At 40.3% G+C, this 21,977-nt stretch overlaps 1 protein-coding gene across 1 annotated transcript in view; it reads right to left on the bottom strand.

The window, feature by feature from the left end:
* Positions 1-1,790: 1,790 nt before the first annotated feature.
* Positions 1,791-21,977, bottom strand: part of meis3 (myeloid ecotropic viral integration site 3) — a 25,016-nt gene continuing 4,829 nt past the window's right edge. Inside the window, exons 3-15 of the mRNA XM_088012115.1 lie at positions 18,807-19,034; positions 15,984-16,215; positions 11,257-11,446; positions 10,831-11,008; positions 10,672-10,722; positions 10,540-10,590; positions 9,225-9,374; positions 9,033-9,141; positions 8,033-8,178; positions 7,284-7,360; positions 5,350-5,408; positions 5,135-5,221; positions 1,791-3,007 (exon numbers count right to left, since the gene is read on the bottom strand). Coding sequence (XP_087868241.1) covers positions 2,808-3,007; positions 5,135-5,221; positions 5,350-5,408; positions 7,284-7,360; positions 8,033-8,178; positions 9,033-9,141; positions 9,225-9,374; positions 10,540-10,590; positions 10,672-10,722; positions 10,831-11,008; positions 11,257-11,446; positions 15,984-16,215; positions 18,807-19,034 — 1,758 coding nt within the window. The 3' untranslated portion in view covers positions 1,791-2,807. The remainder of the gene's footprint in view (positions 3,008-5,134; positions 5,222-5,349; positions 5,409-7,283; positions 7,361-8,032; positions 8,179-9,032; positions 9,142-9,224; positions 9,375-10,539; positions 10,591-10,671; positions 10,723-10,830; positions 11,009-11,256; positions 11,447-15,983; positions 16,216-18,806; positions 19,035-21,977) is intronic.

Genomic DNA, 21,977 nt, shown 5'->3' with positions numbered 1-21,977 from the left:
TGTGCTTTAAAGCGTTCGGAGAGATTCGGTCTCATGGCTGTGAAGATCCAGTGTGTGTGACAGATCGCTGCAGCTGCAGCCTGAGGCCTCCATCAGAGATAAAACAGATAGTTATGGAGCAGGGAGGGACGTGACTTATGACTGCAGAAAAGGAGGAAGATCACACTATTTTTCAGGGAAAGATGCTTTTGAAGTGAATGGCTGAGATGTTTATCATGAATGTTTTAATATCTCAAGGGTGGAAAAAATAAATCCCAGCCATGTGAAGGGCTGTAAATTCAGAGCAAACACAAACATGAAGTCTGTTTTATATTTTCAGGGTGTTAGATTTTTTTATTTATTTATTTTATTTTTTGCTTTAAGCATTTCTGCAACATTTCTTTCAGTTTTTAACACAAAGATCCACTCAGTTCATTATCAAAAATAACAGTTGCTTATTCTTCTGAGTTTATGGCAAAAACGTATTATACTCTCCATAAGAAGCTCTTAAAACCTTTTTTCCTTATTAATACCATGATACTGTTTTATTTTTTTTGTCTTTAACTAAAAATTATGCCATAAGACAGTTTTACTGACATGCAGTCATATTCAAGAAATAAGAATATTATTTAAGAGTTTATTTAGTTTGGGTAACTCAATACAGAAATGTTTTTTACTCTTTAGTAGATTGCTTTTGAAAAGGTACTTTTAATCTAATAAGATGTTGCCTCATTAAAACACAGATTCTAATTAGCTAAATATGAATGTAGGAAGTGTCCATGAATTGCAAAATCTATTTAATCTCTGTATGTTTTTGTTTTTTTTTGTTTTCTTGACTAATTAAATAAAATTACGACTAAAGATTGTATGCTAAGCTAAACAACACTTATTCTACTAAATATCACAGGATGGCTTCATTGAAAATATGTAAGCTCTGCAGTGTTTTTTTCCTCTTGCATTGTACTTTTTCTAAACCAAGTAAAATGTCAACCTTTGTTTAATTAATTGTAATATTTCTGAATTAAAATGAGGTAAACTGTAAACCAGTCATGCTGTTGCATGTTTTTTTTTTTTTGTACTCTGGATGCTGACATTTGTAGTTTCTGAGCAAAAATATCCACAAGGTGAAAGAGTAAGAAATATTACCGATCTCTGATGCAGTCATAAATATGATGTTGTGAAGGAGCTCCTTTATGCTGTTTCTTTTCCTGTTCTGTGATTTTTGACGCTACACACACATCTGCAACTTTTCACATTTTGTGACATCCCAGTAGATCAGCAGTTCCTGAATATGAGTCTGTCTGGCACTAACCACTGCGCCCTGAAAGCCACTTTCAGCAAATCCCATTTCCTGATACTTAGCATCACATCCAGAGTTGCTGCCATGTGATTGGCTAATTGTGTCTACCTGCTATTCAAATGGGGATGAGTCTAAAGTAGGATTGTATTGGAATCCCAATCAAATTACATTACATATATAAAGTCATGAATTTTTCATATTTTTCTTGAAATGTACATTGAGGTTATGGAGATTTTTGTTTAAAAATTCTGTATACAAGGGAAAAGACAGAAAAAAACATAAAAGCCACGGTAATAATTTATTCTCTTGAACTCTCAGCCTGATATTTGTTCTGTCTGCAGTCGTTTTGGACTCTTAAAGTGAGTTTTTGCACATTTCCTTCCCGGAGAACATCTGGAGCTGCAGTGACTGATCAGCAGATTGAAATATAATTTCATTCAAAAACATATGGCTCATTATTTTCACCAGCTAAACCGATCATATCAAACAAACAGATGACAAGTGACAAGGCTTACAAAAAACATTTTAATACTTTAAGTTTTTTTTTTTCACCATCATCATCATTCAGAAATTCTTCAGCGGTCCAAGCAAGAGCGGAGAAGGAGCCGAATGTCTGAAGAGTCCTTTGGCTGCAGCTTCCCTCTCACACAGCTGTGACAGTTAACGGTGGACTAGAAATGCTTGCAGAAGTCCTTCTGTATATGTGTGTGTGTGTGTGTGTGTGTGTGTGTGTGTGTGTGTGTGTGTGTGTGTGCGTGTGTATGTAGGTGTGTGTTAGAATGGCTTTCTGTGTCGTGTCTGTTGCTTCGTCTATCAGTGAGTTGGAGGAAAGCTAACGGACGGCTGCTGGCGCCTTAAGGAGGTCAGTGGTGCGAGAGCGAGGCAGACTGGAAGTCATTCAGAGTGTTTAGCTTCATGCTGAGGAAGAGCACTAACATTTCAACAAGCTCACATGAAGCTGCATCTGCCTGGAGTGGCACACATAAATATAAAAATATAAAAAAAACTCAAAAGAAAGCTTTAAATAAAGTGTGTGTATGTGTGTGTGTGTGTGTGTTTTTGACAGTCAGCGTGTGCAGGAAGACGGGGCGGCTGTGAGGAAGGTTTGGCTCGCAGGATCGAGTCCCGTCCAGTAACATCCAGGTGGTTGTGTTTCTGAGCCGGTCATCCTGTGGTTCAGGAGGCATGATGGGAAGTGTAGTTTAAAGCATGTGTCTCACCCACAGGACACAGTGGAGACATTTGAAGAGGAGGAAGCACTTCTACTCAGAGAGGTATGGCTTAAACCTGTGGGTCTAGACTCGGGAGTGTGTCGGTGAAATGTTTACGTGTGTGTGTGTGTTTTTGTCAGTCGATCAGCTACATTAAGGTCAGTGTCTCTCAGTGAGGAATGTAAACTTTTGGAGCAGTTTGTCTTTAAATAGGGTACTGGATCAGCCATTACACACACACTCCACACACTCACATTCATACAGTAACTCTTTTACACACACACACGTGCGCACACACGCTCTGCTCCCCCAGACAGCTAGTGTGCGTGTATGTCCAGTCCTTGGGCGATGAGCGGCTCCGCGGGGTGTGCATGCGGCGGCGGGTGGAGCAGCATGGCGGGGTGGGGGTGCGGGCCGGGGTACGAGTGGAGGGACGTTCCTGGGTGGGGGGGGTAGCCAGGCTGGGACAGCAGAGCGGCGGGGTACTCGCCCTGAAGAGAGGACATTCCTGGTAGACCTGGTGGAAAGTAAAAGAAATATATGTAAGATTTAGAACTGCATGATGAACACCTGAGTCATCATAACTTTAAATATAACCAAGATGTGTAAAGATCAGCAGTAGAAGGACATTTGCAGGAAACCCAAAGTCAGAACTTGCATCCAAATGAAGGATCTTTCAAACTGTTTGTGAAGTTAAACATGAAAAGATCAAAGTTCCAGAAAACTGAAAAACAGCCGAAACACTGAGTTTCTTTAGAGTTGCCTTTGTTTAATAGTAACTGGAAAATTGATCAATATATTTGATATATATTCGGTTGATGACTTTGATGATGGCGTTTGACCAAAAGTAATTTTTATTTATGTTTCATAAACGATTATAGTTTACTTTAAACTGGCTTACAGCTGAAATGTGCTAATTTATATCTTGGCTATTTAATCAAGAGATGTTTGTTTCAGCAACATTTATTCAATGTGTTTTGCAACAGAAAAGAGGATTTTGTATCCTTTATAGTACATTTTTATTATGGAATTTAATTTGTTAATGTTTTACAATATTTTGTTTTGGTGTCTATTTTGACATCCTAGATGTATTTATGTCTTGTAAATAAACCCGAGAAGGCTTTATTTGACACTCAAATAAACAATTGCCAAATTTATTTTTCAGAACAGTTCAGGATTTTTGAAGCGAGGTTATGTTAAAATGTCATAAGCAGTTTGTATCTTAGTTACAGTAGACGCCAGCAGGAAAAATATTGTCTTTATGTAGTACAAGTGAAGATCAGCTGGTCCTGAAGGCTGAAGCTAACAGTTTTAGAAAGCAGTGGCGCGTTGACATTTTGGATAGCCTGAAAAAAAGTATTCACTCCACCTGTTGCAAATTCACACATAGATTTATGTGTGAGGTTGTTGCGTTTCACCCTGCTGGACCTCAGAGAGGACCATGGATGCCAGGAGGGTCCACATGCAGATGAAGACCAAGATTTCTGTCAGGTTCAAAGTTCAATCTCTGTCAACATTCTAGCCGAAGACTTACAGTGCAGCTAACCTACGGAGTTCACCCAAGCTGAGGATTCCCAGACCTCTGCTGAGAAACTGTGGAGTCATACGTCTCACAGATAACCCGATAAAAAAGGTAGAGACTCTTTTGTTGATTTAGAACGGACGCGGAATGTCAGTGAAGATGCTTTTTGTTCTTATTCTTACGAGAATTAAAGTGTTGGTTGAGTTACCAACTTTACTTGGAGACTTGGAGTCCAAGCTGGACTTTTTACCATATTATGTATTTTCCAGACACATTGTGCCGTTTTATAGCATGATAAAGTAACTATGTTACCTTCAGTTGTTATAAAAAGCTGTATATGTCAAATATGACTTAAAAGAAGTCACATTTGTCTCTGTCTCTTTAAGAAGCTTCTGCTTAATCTGACACAACAATGCTTCTCAGACTGAGAAGTTGTTCGTATGATGAGCTCATCACCGGTGCTCTTCTGAGAGCCGTTGTTGAGGTAACCCCGAATGGTTGCCATTGGAGATTCACAGCTTTCTAAAACATGCATGAAAGAATAAAAGCAACACTCCAGGTATGTTTTTGATGAGGGAACAACGCATGAAAAAAAGCTAAGAAAAAGTGAATTTTACATAATATCTCCACCCCCCCTTTACGACAAACATCAGTGATTTATATAAATGCTGTTTTGTCTGTATCCCATCTGCATTGGGCAGCTGTTTACACCTGATTACTCACACAAAGAATAAAAAAGGAGGCAATTTGCCACCTATGATCTAATATCCAAAATATCTTCAGTTTTTTTTTTTTAATAACTAGGCTGTGGTATGTGATCTTAACAGTTGTAAGTGGGGCCAAAATTGAAGAAGACGAATATTTTCAACTTTAAGTAAAAGAAAACGTTTTCTCAGATATCGCTGAGAAAACGGCAGTAAAATGTGCATCTGTCAGGGACTATTTTCAGCAGCACATAATCCCACGGTCAGCGCTCTGGTGAATATTTTCAGCGGCAGCATGGTGTCTGAGTCACATTAAACTAAAGGGTCTAAAAGTAAGTGTGTGACTCTCATTACGTGTTAAACTACGTGTAGATAAAAGCATTCTTTACATCAGCGGGGTTGAATCAGCCGGCCGTACCTGCCGTCCGAAGCCCCAGATGGGCCTGTCCGTCGAGGCCGTAGCCTCCCAGTGCAGCTCCCTCTGGACTGTAGGGACCACCCTGACCTGGGAGACCCCCCACACACACACACACACACACACACACCCACACACACACACACACACACACCTTCAGACACAAATACACACTCAGACACATCACAAATATACACAAAGACTGGCTGAACACAGACCTGAGCGGTTTGACTGGTCAATCATTGGCTGAACTATTCTCCTCCGGGCGTTGATGAACCTGGACGAAGCAAGAGACGTGAAGACAGGATGTGGAGAGAGAGAGAGAGAGAGAGAGAGAGGGAGCGAGAGAGAGAGAGAGAGAGAGAGATGGACAAGGTCAACCGTTAATGGAGAAAAAGGCAAAGAGGGAGACTATTAACCTTTTCCCTTTTACAAGCACTTAACCCTTTCAGAGAGCAGAGTAAATCAACGTTAGGGCAGAGAGCGTATTGATCCGCCCTGTGATAATTGATTGATCTGCATTGATCTGCTCACTTTGTGTGCTGCTGCTGTGGCGAAGGTACACCTAAAAACATGTAAGCTACAACATGAAGGAAATCCTTTTTATCGGCGTGAAACAGAACAAAAAATTCTTACACACAGAAAAGGAACCACTTGGGAAAAGCTTTCTGGAAAGCAGAACTACGTTTAAGTCTGCGGCCGTGAAATGGAAACTGAGAAGCAGTAAATAATCTGATTATTGGATATTGATCCGTAGTTTCGTTTTATGAGCAACAGGATTTCACTGGACTGCAGCTTGAGGGGAAAAATGCTTTGCAGTACGTTTTTCTCGGCGTCATTAACTATGCTCCAGTGAACTAGATTATAATGATCTTTGTGAAAATCTTGTAAAGCTGTGACCTTTTTTTTATTGACACTAAATGTGAACATTATAAAACACTTTGTATCGACTGTAAATTATTCATACCCCCTGAACTTTTCACATCAGCTTATAATGGGATGTATTTTATTTGGGATTTTACATCAAAGTGCATAATTATGAATAAGATGGAAAATGATCCGAGTTTCAACATGTTTTGCTAAACAAATTAAAATGTGTTTCATGCATTTTGCAGCTACAGCTTCTCTAACAGCTTTGCTTATTTAGAGATCGAGAATCTGCCCTGTTTTTCTTTGTTAAATAGTGAAATTGGCTAGAAAACGTCTGTGAAAATCAGTTTTCAAGTCTTTCTCAGTTGTATTCAGATCTGGACTTTGACTGCCAGATTAATATGATTTAAACAATAATATTGGCTGGTGATGTGCACAGATACCAGCAGAAATACTTTTAACATTTTCTTAGGTGTAAAGCTCGTAGTTATTCCACACTCTTTCCATTTTCAGATGATGGACTGAACATGCTTTAAATGCTCTGATTTTCTAAATGAAGTTTGGCAAGTTGCATTAAATTGTATTTTTGAACTTTTCATGGTGCCATTTATGTAGCTCTTTCTGCTCTGATGACTAAACCTAATCTTAAAAATGGTGGTGATGTGATGTTGGATATCTGTGTGTTTTTCATGTTCCCCAGAACAGAAACCTGCTGTAAAACAATTATGCTGAGTGAGGCCTGTTTTCTTTTTCTTTTTTTCCTTTTTTTTTACTGCTTAAAAATTAAATAAATAAAAAATAAATAGCATCTCTCATCTGTGAGGCGTTAAACCTTATTTTAAACATCTCCACAGCTTTCTTCCTGCTTGTTTACATGAAGCTTTTTGTTCACTAATGTTCTCCAACAAACCTGGATTTATACCGAGTTATGCCATTTTGTTATGTTTATGTTTTCTGGATAAAATCCACTTTATTTAAGTGATATACAGTGGTTGACCATAAATGCAAAACCACACTTTTTATTTGCAAAATAATTTAATAACAGTGTTTAATTCTCCTTCCACCTTACAATTATACACTACTTTGTGTTGATCCCTCACATAAAAAACCCCAATAAATTACACTGTAATTGTAATTTAGCAAGTTGTGAAGAAGTTCAGCTTGTCTGAATGCTTACGCAAGGCGAAGAAAATTCATCATTTCCTCTTAAACAAGAGAGTTTAACTGATTATCGGAAAGCCGCGGGGCTGGGATTAGTGTATTGATCGAGCAGAGCACTGACCAGTTGTTGACCTGTAAGATGGTCAGCCCCGTGTCCTGCGACAGCTGCTTCTTCTGCTCCTCCGACGGGTACGGGTGCTGTAAACACACACACACACACACACACACGCACAAAAAAGGAGAGTGGAAAGTTAAGCAAATCAAAGCCAGGCCCTGACGTGTGTTGCTGGCAGCAGTGAGACGACTGATGGGAGAATCCTCCCAGAGAAACATGAAGCCTCACCTTAAACCCAGACTGAAATAATGTGTGTGAACTCTCAGTGTGGATTCTGAAGACCCTTCATCTAAATTCCCGTCTGCTCTCACATTTAAAGCCTCACTAAGCCCGCTAACTCTGTCTCTTTTTCCCTTTCCACCGCGCACACAGACACATACTGCAATAATTGGAGTGAAGCAACATTTGACCTGCCTCATTTAGTAGCTAATTACTAATCTAACCACCTTACCAACAATTACACACTCCATTTCTATCACTTCTAATATGAGCATATTCACATAATCACTTAATCCCCCAGTTTTTCATTTAATTTAATTGACCTCCATCGCACACTCGCTTCCCTTCTTTGTCTATCCTCGCACATGACGTTTTTCCCACAGTAAATCCTCTGCGCAGTAATCATTCTCCCACCACTGTACACAAGCCATCTTTGTTCGCCTATATGTCTGCAGGGGTGGCCCTAACAAATGCATTTCAAATGTAATGGATAATTTTGACAATATGTGATCGAAAAAGGAAAACGGGAAGCTCACCGACAGGTGCTGGAAGAGCCACGCTCTCATGATGTTTGTGGCCACTTTGGGGAAGATGCCTCTCTTCTTGTTGTTCCTCCTGTCCCGGTCACTCTCGTCCTCCTCCCCCGTGCTGGGGGAGGCCACTCCCCCATCGAGGCCGTCTCCTGCAAGAGCGACCTTGACGTCATTGCATGCTAGCAAACAGACGTATTCATACACGTCCAGCTGATATACAGCTCTGGAAAAAATGAAGAGGCCGCTCCAAAATGATCAGTTTATCTGATTCTACTCTTTATATGTATATTTTTGAGTAAAATGAACATTGTTCTTTAACTCTATGAACTACTGACAACATGTCTCCCAAATTCCAAGTAAGAATTTAGTATTTATTTGCAGAAAATGAGAAATGGTCAAAATAATGAAAAAGATGCAGCGCTTTCAGACCTCAAATAAAGCAAAGAAAACAAGTTCATATTAATTTAGAAACAACAATACTAATGTTTTAACACAGGAAGAGTTCAGAAATCAATATTTGGTGGAATAATCATAAGGTTTTCAATGGGGTTCAGTCCAGTGGGGTCTTAATTGTTTCCAAAGCTGCATAGAGGATTTTGTTTTCATGGCACGACTTAAAAAGTCGTCTGATTGGCACCCACTGCCTGCAGAACTGACATGTACATTCATATCAATTCATTCATATGAGGCCCATTTGTCTTTTGTTAAAGCTGCAGAATGTAACTTTTAAAATATTGTGTTTTTTTATATATATTTGTGTGTTCTTGCGGTTCAGGGGATGTCAGATGTATGAGTTTTATCCAACAGCAGCTCCGTTGTCATTGATGACTATTTGTCCGAATCAGACTTTTGTATGACTATAGAGGCTAAAATTTGCTATACAAGTGAAGAACATCAAACAATTTACAAGACTTACTGGCTGTGTCAGACATTTACCAAACATTTGGTCACATCTTCGTTTGCAGTATTTTCCACCAGAACTCGTGTGAACATGTGTGCAAACCTGCGTCGCTGCAGTTGTCCCCTGTGCTGTGTGAGGGCAGCCCACAGGTGCCTGGTGTTCCTAGAGGCGTAGTGGCACATTCATCTGGCTCCCGTAACCACGATGCATTCTGCAGCGCAGGGAAAAGGATGGAAGAGAGAATGCTAGGCATAAACTGCTGCAAGGGACCATAAAAATGACTGGGTGTCTCACCTGTTCTGACAAACTGGTGCAGGAGCCGCCAAAGTCCTCCATGTCGGACTTGGAGCCTCCCTCCCGCTCATCCAGCACCAGGTCAGTGGGCATCTTTCCCTTCAGGCAGGTGATGTAGCGATGGCAGAAGTTATCACACAGGTCGTGCACCTTCAGACACAAATTATGTCTTATTATGGTCGGCATCAGTTTGCAATGATGCGCTGAAAGTTTTACCAAAAGAATTTTGCCTTTCAGTTTTAAGACATTAACATTTTCTGATGTATGTTCTTTGCTTTATTTTTTCTCCTTGATGGCCATGTAAGCACATTTACTAGAGAATAACCGATCCACATTTAACCAGATGTCTGGTTATCTTAGATGTCTGACCTGCTGTTTTCATTTCTGAGATGCGGCAAGAAATCAGCAGACTTTTAGGTAAATTGGCTCTAAAATTTCAAAATTGGGATTTTTTTTCAACGTAAAATTTGTAAGCGCTAACAGGTTGTGCTAACAACAACAACAACACTAACAAAGAAATACAAGATATATAATTTCTAGAGAAGCACGTCAGCTGTTCTCCAAGCGAGAGTTTGATGGTCATCTTTGTTCCTCAAGCTCTGATTTTTTTAAAGCTTTCTTTGTTTTTTACACGACTTTTCAAGAAACAGACAACTTTTCAAGGAGACACTTCCTCCCACTCACCTTGGTGGCATTTCCTCAAACTAGAAAAGGAATACATATTTAGAATCAGCTTCTGCATGTGCAAGGGATATGCTGAGTATGTCAAAGCAAAGTCTCTCTGTTTTATCATTTTGAGCTTTCAACAAGAGCCTCTCAGAAAATCTGCAAAGTTTGGAAACTTCAGGGTTTTTCACTTTTATTGAAAATACACACGGAGACTCATGTTTACGTTTAATTATGCTAACCACAATGAGAACTAGATGAGATGCTAAAGACGATTCAGAGCAGCAATTCTATTATCTCTTCACCCCCAAACTTTGTTTTACAGAAAATCACTTCAGTTTTATTACATAAAAAAGTAATGGCTGCTCAGGGCAGGAAGGTGAGAAAGAGAAATGTTCAACACGGCTAAATTCTAAGGGAAATTAGCTAAAATCAGTATCAGCAAAAAAAACAAACACCAGACATCTTCCTCAAATTTCAAAGAGTAATGTTTGTTGATGCGTTCACAGACCAAATGATGAATTGGAAATGCAAATCCGACAGTTCAAGCTAAACATAAATATATTTACACAGAATGAAACTAAAGAGCTGTTTAACATCTGAGATAAATTAGCACATTTTAATAACAACATGCTGGGATTTGACCAACCTTCTCTAGCTCCAGTAAATGAAAGCGAAGAACCTGTATGGCCTGGATCATCTGTTGGAGAGGATTATCATGTTAACTTCTCTCACAAAGTGCATTTTAAATTCTAGTGAGCTGTCAGTTCATGAGTCATACCAAGTTGTCCAGCTCAGGATTGGAAGAAAAAATCGGCTTCTCGGAGCGAATCTGCAACGCACGTTCAGGATCTCAGCACAAAATGCTTCAACAACAAACAAAACAAAAAAAAAAAAAACACTTTGCTGTTCCCCTGCTTCCTGGTCGGTGCTCACCCACCTGCTTGGCGAAGGCGGCGATGTCGTCGTTGAAGGACTCGGAGGAGCAGACGTCGCTGTGGTTGGCCATGCCTGGGAGGTGGGAGGTGGCTGAGAGGGAGGAGGAGGAGTCCCGAGGGGAGCAGGTGGCCAGCTCACACTTCTCAAACACTAAGGCCAGCAGTGGAAAGAGTGGGTGACTGCCCACACACACACACACACACACACACACGCACACACATGAACATAAACAGTTAACATACTGGACATAAACACAGTAACAGTTGGTATAGAGAACACATGATACAGAACACGATACACAAACTGTACACCACAGCATGTATGAAGCAGACAGCTGTAAACACTTCACACGTATTTTCACATTTAGCATGCACTGTAAATACACACTGCATGTCAGCCTGCTGCAGGGTCACATAAATCCTCCTACCCATAGATCTGGTCCTTGTGGTGTTTAAGGGAGTCAGGGATGGCGGGGCCGTACTGCGGCGGAGGAAGCGCCCTGACGTCGTCCCCGTAGCCCCCCACCGGCATGCCCTCCGACCCTGAGTAGTGCACCAGCTCTTCATACTGAAACACAATTAGACGGAGAGACAGAAAGAGTGAGACACACTCAACATCTGCGGCCGTGTGACACGAAATCTCACCGTTATTTTATTATGTGACCGATCTGTCAGGGGGACCAGAGCTTCACGGCTTACTGGACTGCTGTACCGTTGGTAAACATGATGCGATTTTATAATTTAGGAGCTTTTGTGTGTGTGTGTGTGTGTGTGTGTGCCTCTGCAGGGACTTTGAGCTGTGGTTTGATCAAAAATTAACTGTTGCCGCTGCCTTTTATGTTGCTTGCAATGCTGTTCTTTGTGTCCAAGTTTACCCATTTTTCATGTCCTGCAACACATTGAACATTGAGTCGTTCTTTAGTGGAAATTAAATGAAATTATTCAATGAAGAAAACAATAAACTGCTGAAACCTGAATTTATTATCATAACTATGCTTATAAGCATTAGTCAGGCTGTGAGGCTGCAGACTCCTGGCTTAGCTCAACACAGAATAACACATTATTATTTCCATTTCCTTTCCATATTTCCTGCAAAGTGACTTTAGATGTTAATGTTCTGTTATTTGCTAGTCAACCTTTTGCTACATTTACAGCAGAAAGTTTTTTTGTGGCATGTCTCCACCAACTTTTCATACTGAATGGTTTGTTCACTCTTCTTTGCGAAATACCTCAAGTTCAGTCAGACTGGATGAGGAAGCATCCATGAACAGCAAATTTAATATCTTGAACAGATTCTCCTTTGGATTTAGGTCTGAACTTTGACTGGGACATTTTAACATATAAATGGGTGGTAGCCTCGGCTTTTTTGCAGCCTCTCACAGGTTTTCTTCCAGGACAGATGTGTGATTTTGCTCCATCTATCTTGGCTTTCGCTTGGAGCGGCTTCCCTGTCTCTGCTGAAGACTTTGCCATCTTTTAGGGATGGTGTGTTCAGGGTGATGTACAGTGTTAGTTTTCTGCCACATGCTTTGCTATGCATGTAGGCAGAGAAGTCCAAATTAGGTCTTCTCTGAGGAGAGGACCTTCCTCCACCGCTGTGTCCCCTACAAGGCACACTGCAAACTGGCTGTTTATAGATTTCCTTCAACAATTGTCTGTGGCAGCAAACTTTACGAACTCCTTCCTAAAATCTAAACCAGACGGAGCCGTGCTGAGACATCCCTCATGACCCCGCTGCGAGACCCTCACATGGGGCCTGCTCACACACAAGCAAAAACCACCATGACACAATGAATCAGACGCACATATGGCATGCTCTCAGGCACATGGCTCAGACAAATTCATAAGAAAAACACACACTCAGCAGCAGCCCGTCAGGGCGCACGTTTCATGAATAAACACATCAGTCTGAGTGTGTTATGGAGCTAATCTGAGCCTGTTCGCTGCTCCTGCATGTCTGTGCTCAGGTCAGCAGATCTGCTTCTGTTTCTCTTTCTGATGGATTAAAGGGACACAGGTCACAGTCCCACAGGACGGCTGGGATCACGGGCGGACAACTCAAACGCACACCTTTCACTTCTCTGTTGTTTTAACCAAGCCACGATGTGCTGACTCTGGCTTTCTTCTGTGGAGTCTAGAGGAAGAATATTGCAGCGGCTTACAGCCGAAATATGAGGCTCAAAAAGACGGCTTCTCTACAGCCGCTGACCTGTTTGGAGCCATTAAACGTTTCAACAAAGCTCAGAGACAAGGACATTCTGACCCAAAGTGTCCGATTTCTGCTAATTTTGACTCCATGTATAGACTGTACAACCTCTGGTGAAACAAAAGTTACACTGAACATATAAAAGCTATTTTCTGTGTTTTTTTAAACTGAACTAAAATCCTCCCCCTCCACATCCACGCACTGCTAGCCTTCTGCTGAACTCTACGTCTGTCCTAAATGGTTCGGGGCCCCATATGGTCACAGAAAGCACCTGCTCTGAGGCCCAGTCCCGGGACACCTTCTCGTTTTTATGGTGGTCGGCTATTAAAACAATCACCGCTATCAGATTGCGCGTCTCCTTTTACGCACGGGGCGGCTCGGGTTTCCGTGCGTCAGGAAGATCAAAGCGCGCGAGCTCAGACGCTGAATTACAGGAATTTGTATGTATAAAAAAAATAAAAATCAAACAACGAAACTGGTTAACAACTGTGCTGTTTCCAATGGAAAAGTTATTAAAAGCAAATTAGGCTTGATGAGGCTGCGTCAGCTGCTGTAACGACATCGGGATCAGAGCGTCTGCTAGAGAATAACGCAAATATACGTCTCAGTGCTCGGCTTAATGTCGCGTTTAATGAAAGAGGGGCTGAGCTAATAAACGACACATAGTTCTTAACAGGAAATAGTTCAGTAAAAGTCAGTTAGTCGGAAGACATGTGACTCAGTTTTTAAAATAAATTATTTGATGTTTGTTTCACACGCAGAAATCGTTGGAGTATATTTCAAGATTTTCACCTAAATTTATAACATATTTAAGTGTAGAAATTGACATTTCAATCCCTGTTTAATAAGCTAAAGATTTTTTTAAGCCAAAAACTTTGGAATAAATTGAAACCTAACTCGTGAAAGCTTCGGGATGAAGGGAAAACATTTTCACGTAAATATTTTTAGAGTTATAAATCATACTGATTATTAAAATCTATTAATTTACTCTACTGTATGTAATAAGCACGTTAGAAATTAAGACATTCTTAATAAACTGTAAAGTATTTTACACAGAGCCCACACAACGGAACCTGTTGCAGACTGGAGCGCCTCCAAACAAGATTTTACGCAGCGTTTTATCCATGGAGTCAAGGCCATTTATCCAAATAAGATTAATCCAGTATGGCTAGATGCATTTTTATTCCTACAACAAACTGAAGACTTGTGTTCCTGAATTAGCTGGCCTTGTTAAAATCTCAGTCTTTAGTTTTAAATATCACGCATGCACTATAAAAATTGATTTTTGTACTGTATTCAGTATTATAAATCAAAATTATAAAAAAAAAAAATAAACAAATATTAGTTTCTAAATGCATTTTTAATCTTGGGTAAAGTCTCACAACATTGACTGCAGACAACACTTTTAGACTTTTAAATCAAACTTTCACTGAAATTGTTGCTTCAGTTGTTTTCATCGTGTGCCCAGCAGAGAACAGGAAGGTTGCTATGTTTATATTGGTGGTTTTATGAATCATTTATCAGCTTAGTAAAACTTAACAACTATCAGATGACTTATGGCTGAGAAAGTAGGTAGAAATATTTGAGCCTTAACTCTGAGGACCTTTACTCATCTCAGCTGTGACTCACAGGTAAAATGTTTCCACATCTCCTTGATGGAGCAGCTAAAGAAATGTTTATTACTTCACGAACATTTTGTACCTTCATCACAAGCCAGGTATTTTACCAGGTTTCTTGTTTGCAGGAGGCAAAGCGCTGAAAAGTAGTTTTGTCAGTCGTTTTAGATTCAGTGTGTGTTCACGTCTACTTTTTCAAATTCCGGCCTGTTTTCACACGGCTGTGGTTTTCTGTCTGCACACCCTACATCCTCTAATTGCTCTGTTCTCAGTAAGAGGAGCTCAGTCCGCCTGCTGCCCCTTCAGCCTCGGCCCGTTCCTCCTCCTCCTCCTCCACCACCACCACCGAGCCTCTGAATCAGTGTAGCAAAAAAACTGACCTACATACCGAGCTGAAGAGCTGTATCTCCTCTGCTCTGCCCTGCCTCTTAATGACCAACTCTCTAACCCTTAACTGACTGGCATCAAACAGCCTGAAAATCAGGGCCTTTTATTTCAAGTTGCCTCATCCATTATAGCCATTGAATTGATGTTTATGGCTAAAAGTGATTTTAAAAGTGCTTGAGAATGAAATGTGTTGGTTCATTTTGGAGGTTTGCGATCATGCTTCCGTGCATAAAGTAATAAACACTCCTTTTACGGTGTTTCCCCACTAAACATAAGCTGATGCATGCCACTTCCAGCCCACCGGTCTTTACTGGGCCTTGTGTGTTTTTGTGGCGGCTGTCCACTGCAAACAAACCTCCCAGCCATGTGCTCCGGTTTTGATGCTTTAAACCCGATCAGACTGTTCCTACCCACACCTTCTCAGATAAACTAATAAAGAAGCCGATCAGACCTACCCTTTTCTCCATGCGACTCGACAGCCAGACCTACACCGGAGAGGTTGATGCGCTGCTCGGCTGTGCTCCAGCGATCCTTCCCCCCTCCCTTCCTCTCTGTCTCCGGGCTCCTGGAAATCAGAGTGCATTTGCTTTTATTTATTTTTATTTTTTCTTCTTCTTTTTCTTCTTCTTCTTCATAAACGAATCAGTAATTAAGTTGTGAGCACGATCAACACGGAGACAGAACAGCCCGCAAGGAGTCAACACAAACATTAAGTGAGCGGAGAGCCGCTGTGTTTACTCCCTGTCCATCGCGTTTTATGTTACAACATAATGATGGCACTGGAGGTTTTATACGGGCGGCTGATGACCGCCTGTGTAAGCCTAATGGTTCATAATGCGCCCAAAGGTAATAAAGGCTTTAACTGATTCCCGCTGCCTATTTAATGCTACTGCTTGGCGAGTAGGAAGCCTACGGAGCTCCGGTAGAAAACCGTGAAATGTCCCACCGAGACGTAAATATCCAGTCCGGTTCGGGCTGTGTCCGGTGTGGGATTCCGGGGAGGTGGCAGGGGAGCAGCGGCTTCCTGCAGCGCCTCGCCTCCGCTTGGTGCGCCTCTCGCTCCGGATGGCTGAGGGATGATGCTCGGTGCTTCTCTTAGCGGCGTCCTCCCCCCCCTGCTCTCTCCTGCTTTTTGGCTCTCTGCGCTCGCTGTCCGCGCAGCAGCATACGGCGACAAGCTGGAAAATGTCACGGCCCGGAATGAGCGATGGTGTTTTCACCCTCAAGAGGAGAGAAAGAGGAGGAGAGGCGGAGGAGGAGGATGAAGAAGAAGAAGAAGAAGAGGAGGAGGAGGAGTGACACTGGTGGTGGCAGGGCGGGTTGCGGGAAGGTTTCTGGGGGTCAAAACGCGACGGGATCTCTTTCCCCCCGCCCTCCTCCCCAACCCATCCCTCCCCCTAGTCCACCTCCCCACCGCTCCCTCCCTACCATCACACACACAAAAACCCATCGAAGAACAGCCACAGTGTTATTACGTCTCCCTATTGTTTTATTTATATATATATATATATATATATATATATATATATATATATATATATATATATATATATATATATATATATATATATATTCCGATACTTTCACATGTTGATCTCATGACTTGATCTATGCTGATATTCTGATATTCCACCTGCATCAAAACATTAACACAGCATGATGCCGCCACCTCCGTGCTGCACAGTTGGGTCCCTAATGTTTGTCTCCAGAAACTCTGTGTACAACTTTAATCTTACTTTTTTTGTTGTTGTTGTTGTTTTGGAGTAAACAGATTATTGGTCTCTGAGTGACTTTTCAGCTCAGGACTCATTTCATTTTGGCTAATGACACTTCAAACCAACTTTAATCTGCTTCTTCAGTAAGTCTTTTATAGCTTTAAAGCAGAACTTTTTAACTTCCTTAGCTGCATGATAGTTGAACATTCCCATCATTTTTACTCTTACTGAATGTTTATGCATCTGGCATAATGAGACTAATGCAGTTATTTTCCTGATAGTTCAGCTGATTTGTTTTGATTGTCATTTATCTTAAATGTCGTCAGTGGATTGTTTTACTCTTGTAGATTAAATGAAAGGATTACGACTGAAGTGTTATGTTTACTATAATTTATATTTATCTACTAACTAATTGCATTACCTGGATTTTCCCACGTGTTTCAGAGACAGACTAAATTTAATGTATGTAAACTTCAGACTTGAAGAAAGTAATACAAAAAAATCTCTAAAGCCACAGAATATTAGTGATTCTAACTGCCCAACAAGCTGAAAATTTTACTCAGAGAGTAATTACATTTTTTAGCTCTATGTCCACCTATTTCATTTAATTGAGATAAGGAGTAAGATTAAATAAGTATTCACATCTTGCTATTTCTTTTCAGGAAAAAAAAAAACAACCCAGAAAAGAAGTATGAAAAATTATTTTGTTCTTGGTTATGTATGCACATGTTTTCTCTGTCCTATTGACTGATTATTTTCTTGTTTTTAAAAGCCTGTTTAAAATAATTAAATCAAATCAAAACACCTACCTAGTAGAGTTGGTCTAACTTTTGCCAATGCTCTTTGTTGGGTTTTTGAAAGTGTTCATGAACCATTTTTGGTTTGTGGTAGCATCCATTATGCAGCTGAAAGAGGCAATAATCATCAGGAAATAGACTTTAAATCAATAGGTTGTACATAATGTGGTATGAGTGAAATTAATGGACAAACTGATGGCTAGATGCCATGTTTATCAGCAAGTCCCAAAGCAAAATACTGCCTCTGATGGTTCACCTTTTTCCCATGGGGCTTCTTGGTGCCATGTGTTCTGATTTAAGAGGAAACCTGGTTTTGCTGGTCCAGTTCTGATGTTTCTGGTCACCTCTAACTTCTCAGTACTTCCAATGACCCATCAACAACTCTAATTCAGGTGAGAGTAGTGAAATAACACTCTAATCTGGTGTTAGATGGATGCATAAAAAGCAACAAAAAGAAGTGAGTTCGACCTTACCAATAATCTTTTCTTTGTTTTTGATTTCTTGAGCTGCCCTCATGAAAAGGACACCCTGGACAGAGAGCCATATCAGTCATTCTACTCTGCTCTGCGCTGATTTGATCCCTTCATCTGCTCCTCCCTTTTCCCTCATCCTCCCTGCAGCTGTGAGAGATTCATCAGGCTGAAGCTCCAGAGGAGAATCGTAATAATTCTTTCTGTAGAGCTCAATGTTGAAGAGACTCCAGGAAAATCTGGACTGGACAATCAATTCGGTGATTAGGCTGCAGCTTTACATCCAACACACACAATCCCACAGCCTGCAAAAGTCAGGACTTTACCCATAAATTAAAACAGAAATACTTTATTAGTTTGGTGATTTATGCACCTTAAGAGAATGGTTGTTTTCATGCCTGAGGGCTAATTTAAGCTTCATTTTAAGGCTAATTAGAGAACTTTAATTAGGTCACTCCTAATCTAAGGCCATAAATAAATGTTTGTTGACTGACAGAGAGCTTTCAAATTGTTTTGTTGTTTTTGTAGATATTCATTAAAGACCAGCCTTTTGACACATCTCCAAATGTCACCCTTCGCTCTTCTTGTTTATTGGGAAGAAGAAGAAAAAAGAGATGAAAGAAAAAAACAAAACCCTGAAAGTGGGAAAGTTTAATTTTAACCAAAGAGACACAGCGGGTGGGAAAAAAAGCCCTTTCACATGTTGGTGAGGCAGCCAAACTTCCAGGCTTGTGTTGTAAATGACACCTAAGTAACATAATAATTATCCAAAACGCAGCTCTTTGACCGATCCCGCTGTGAGGGGTTGTTGCACTTCAATCAGCAGCGACGTGGAGGGGATCAGCGGGCCGGGGCAGGAGTCTCCGTGGGCGGCATGCTGTTTGACGGAGGGGCCGTCTGTGACCGGGGGCCCCCGCACCGTCCCGTCCGTGCCGCCATGGGGTCTTTTAACTCCGCGGGGTGCGGGTTTCCTGCGGGGCTGATCACAGCGCTGGACCCCTTCTACACAGAGCGGCTATAATGCAGCCATGGAGCTGCTTCAGTGGTCTGGAAAAGGCGATCCCAGGCGTGTTTTTTACTCCAACAGGTTGAAATGGAAAGGATTAACGCTGAAGCAACGTTCATGTTTACAAGGATTTACATTTTATCTCCCGTATGGAAACGTCCTGCGCAGAGCTGATTGTTTCATTGAGATGAATCGGACCATAAATCTTCTACATTTATCTAACAGGCTATAATATAAACACGACGATTAGTCTTATTACCATAGAAATGCGACAAGGATGAGTCGGTTTTATCAGAAACCTGCTCCTACACTAATAAAACACGTCATTAGCAGTTAACAAATAACATTGTTGTAACGATTTGCACAGATTTCATTTGGGTAGATCAAAATCAGTATTTCTTTAAAATTAAAAACTATCTAAATTTAATACCAATGTTTAAAATGTACTGCTTTAATTTTCAATAAAATTTAAAGATATTGACTCAAAAAAAGGTTTTAGTCACTATGTTTGCATTCTAAACTTTATATTTTGTAAATTTATAATATAGTAATTGTCATGATCCGTGGTTTTCTGTGTGTTTGAGTTTTTCAATGTGTTCCTGTTTCCCTGTGAGTCTCTGTCCTGTCCTCCCCGTTGATTGTCTCCCAGGTGTGTCTACTTACCTGATTACCCTCCATGTGTATTTAAACCCACCTGTTGTCTGTGTTCTTCGTCGGATCCTCGTCGTATGTGTCGAAGTCAGTGTCGTTTGTGTCACGTCTTGTGTTTCGCTCCAGTAGAACTGAGAAGTCCTGGATAGCGTTAGCTCTCGTCTCAGTCCTGTGTAGCAGTTGCTACCGGTATTTGGCTGTGTGCCTGTCTTTCTGCCGTGCTGCCTGTTTTTTGGACTGTGAGCATCACCATTAAATCTTCATCCTCACCATAACCTGGGTCTCAGCGTCTCTCCTCACCACCAACCATACCACCTTATGGCAGTAATTACAAAGAAGTTATCAAAAAATGTTTATAACCAATGCACATAAGCATTTTCAGGCCAAAGTTATCAAAACTTACATGTAAAACCTACAAGTTAATATCTGCAGACATTGCATTAAAATGCAGAAACAGGTTTTATGGATGCAGAGAATCCACTTCTGCTACACAATCAGAGCTAACAGTCACCTTCACTGCTGTTTCCATGAAATCATCTGGTTTATTGTTCAAATTAGAAATGAATTGGAAATATTTGTGCCTAAATTTATGATTTGCACTTGACACATTACCAAAACATTAACAATGTGAGACGTAAACACAACTTGGCACAGGTTTTAGTTTGGCTTTAACATTAGCATTAGCACTGTGACTAAGGAAGCTGAGGACAAACTTACATTTCTGCTTCAACATAGAAACTTCCCTATAGGAGCTCAAGCTTCTAGTAAGCTCATGTAGTTATGCATGTACACAACCCACATAAACATGTCAACCTTACTGCTCTCTTTAATCAATTATTTGACAACAAAGGTTACACTAAAATAACATGAAAGTCAGGTTTATAATATTAGCCTATATAACAACTCTGGTTAAGTCAATTTGTTGTTGTCCATGACAGACGGCAACAAGCCGACGTAATGAGACATTGTAAGTTATAAAATATCTGTGTGCTAAATTATTAAAATGCTTTGATATTGTAGTTGAGATCCTAACTAATTGGAATAAGATGGATTGAAAGAAGGTTATTAATTTCCTCAGTCTTTACTTTATGTTCCTATAATGTGAGGTACTGTACAGTCAGACTTTAAACAAACGTTTTACATTTTTATTGACATATTTTGTAGTTTTTTGGGCCCTACCTCTGACAATTCAGAGCACATTTTGTTTAAAATCAACATATAAATGAACATAATCAAAATGACCTTTTTATTAAAAATGTTATAATTATTCAGCAGTAATGAGAAAATTGAATGCCATCGCCTACCAAAATGCCTGTAAAAGTGTGATGATCTATGGGTTTAAATTACTTCCTGAAATAAAACAAATTATTCAATTTTGGGTGTTTAAATGCCCCAAAATAACCGTTTAACTTTGTTGCAATTCTGAAGCCTAAGAACATCTCCAAAGGCTTCAGCCTTTATTCTTATTCTTATCATTCTTGTGGGAAAGCCAATAAACGAGGGAAGACGGGTTTTGGAAGACAGGAAATGGACAGTGCCAGAAGAAACCAAGCCAAACTAAAGTTCACTGGGCACTGATGTGCAAATTTATTTTACGACATAGTGGAAGTTGTGCCATGCTGACGGTGGGATTTTCTTATTATCTCAGACAAATCAAAGATTGCTAAAATAAAATAAAATAAAATAAAAAAATCTTGGAGGGCTACGAGAAATGCTAAGATGCTGAGATGGATGCCATAAAATGGTTAATGAGAAGCATGAAAATATATTAGCTTATTTTATTGAAAGGGAAAGTAGTGTTGCATAGCCAATTACCGGTTATACATTATGTGCAAAAGTAAACCTTAAAATAGCTGCGAAGTTCTTGATGTAAACACTAAAAATGTTTTCTGTTTAGATTTCAGCTCCATCCATTGTTCTGCGGTCTCAGCGAGTTTTTACCACCACTCAGAAATCCAGCCTTTCGAAGTATTTTCCGTGTTTTAGCTTTACATGTTTTGCTGGTTCATACAGTTGTTCTGTTCTAACGACATTATCACATAAATAATGTGATTTTAAAATTAATTTTTGAATAAATATGTGCAACTTTGACTGCAATATTTTGAAAAATCTGCTGCAAAATGAGTAATTTTAGGCTGCAAACATTCACAAAAAAACATTGTAACATTCTGGAGGGACGTAACAGTTTTCAAACGATGATTTAATTTCTTAAGGGAGGCTCCTGAACATGGCTGCGTGTTTTTCTCTGTTTGTGGAAAAAGTGGTTTGCTGGCATCCCATAACTCTTCCAAGCTGATCGAA

This window comes from Poecilia mexicana, unplaced genomic scaffold (genome assembly GCF_051168715.1).
Source record: "Poecilia mexicana isolate PSO_F unplaced genomic scaffold, ASM5116871v1 scaffold_13, whole genome shotgun sequence".
Taxonomy (NCBI): Eukaryota; Metazoa; Chordata; class Actinopteri; order Cyprinodontiformes; family Poeciliidae; genus Poecilia; species Poecilia mexicana.
The sequence above is the reverse complement of the archived record's forward strand: the minus strand, read 5'-3'. Positions and strand labels throughout refer to the sequence as shown.